General features: G+C 36.1%; 1 protein-coding gene across 1 annotated transcript; it reads right to left on the bottom strand.

The window, feature by feature from the left end:
- Positions 1-317: 317 nt before the first annotated feature.
- On the bottom strand, positions 318-1,008 carry LOC148866168 (uncharacterized). The gene is made up of 2 exons (XM_088976412.1): positions 724-1,008; positions 318-407 (listed from the first exon to the last, which is right to left on the bottom strand). The coding sequence occupies exons 1-2, from the start codon at positions 1,006-1,008 to the stop codon at positions 318-320; spliced, it is 375 nt and encodes a 124-aa protein (XP_088832538.1).
- Between the last annotated feature and the right edge of the window lie 211 nt (positions 1,009-1,219).

Here is a 1,219-nt window from a genome sequence, read left to right as displayed (position 1 = left end):
ATGTTTAGGTGGTCAAGTCAATAATACCATAGACATGTATGTGGGATTAGTCATTTCTCATGTTTTTTTCATGTGCATGTGTTTCGAAGTTGCTCCATCACATTTGTTTCGAAAGAAGGGTGGAGTATGTAAAGATCATTCTTAAGTTCTCCATAAGCAAGGAGTCTACTATTCAATTTAACTATAATCTTATTACTAAATAAAATAGAATAACCATCCTTATACAACTTAGAAACCAAAATCAAACTTCTTCTAAGTAACGAAACATAAAGACAATTTTTTAAAGTAACAGTCCGTTCTCTAAAAACTAAATCTACTTAATCAATGATAGCAACTGCAACATCTCCAAATGTTCCAAAGTAGAGCATGACCTTGTCATCATTCAACCTTCTACTTTCCTTAAACCCCTACAATGTGTTACATGCATGAGTAAAATCCCCAAAGTCAATATGCCAAGAGTCAGAAGTGACCAACATATTAGTCTCTATGACCCGAGTTTCAAAATTACTTTCTTTCTTCTTCCTGAGGGTTTCCAGATATTGAGGACAATTCCTCTTCTAGTGCCTGCTCTACTTACAAAAGTGACATTCATTTGATGACTAGTCTTTCTTTTTGCTTCTTTTGCTTGTTGCCCTTTCTCTGAGACCTCTTCTTGCCCCTTTGTTTCTTCTTGCTAGTTTAGCCTCTTTCAACAAGCATGTGTAATGGTTTATCCTTTCTAACCAGTTCATCGGTTCTTTGCAACATATTGTCGAGCTTTTGCAAGATAGCCTTTAGCTTGTTCATATTGTAATTAAGGACAAATTGACTGAAATATGTGGACAGAGAGTTTAACATGACATCCGTTTTTGTGTCATCATCAAGTTGGGAGCCAAGAGCCTCCAGTTCATTTATAAAACCTAGCATTTTCATGACATGGTCATGAATTGGTTGGTTCTCGATCATCTTGGTGGTCATCAACAATTTGAGGACCTTTTGCTGTGCAGAACGATTATTCTCCTCATACATGGTCTTTAAACTATCTAAAATATCTTTGTAGATATTTATTTTATTGAATTGTCTTTGGATAGAGTTGTCTAGTGAGGCGATGATGTAATACCGGGCAAGAGAGTTCTCTTCCCATTCCTGATATTCTTTTCTTCTTACCTCAAAGACTCTTTTAGGGGGGCATTTCGTTGCTGGGTTATTAAAAACTTTGTCCAATTTCTCAGACGTGAGC

This window comes from Nelumbo lutea, chromosome 3 (genome assembly GCF_056320005.1).
Source record: "Nelumbo lutea isolate HS-2025 chromosome 3, American lotus-T2T, whole genome shotgun sequence".
Taxonomy (NCBI): domain Eukaryota; kingdom Viridiplantae; phylum Streptophyta; class Magnoliopsida; order Proteales; family Nelumbonaceae; genus Nelumbo; species Nelumbo lutea.
The sequence above is the reverse complement of the archived record's forward strand: the minus strand, read 5'-3'. Positions and strand labels throughout refer to the sequence as shown.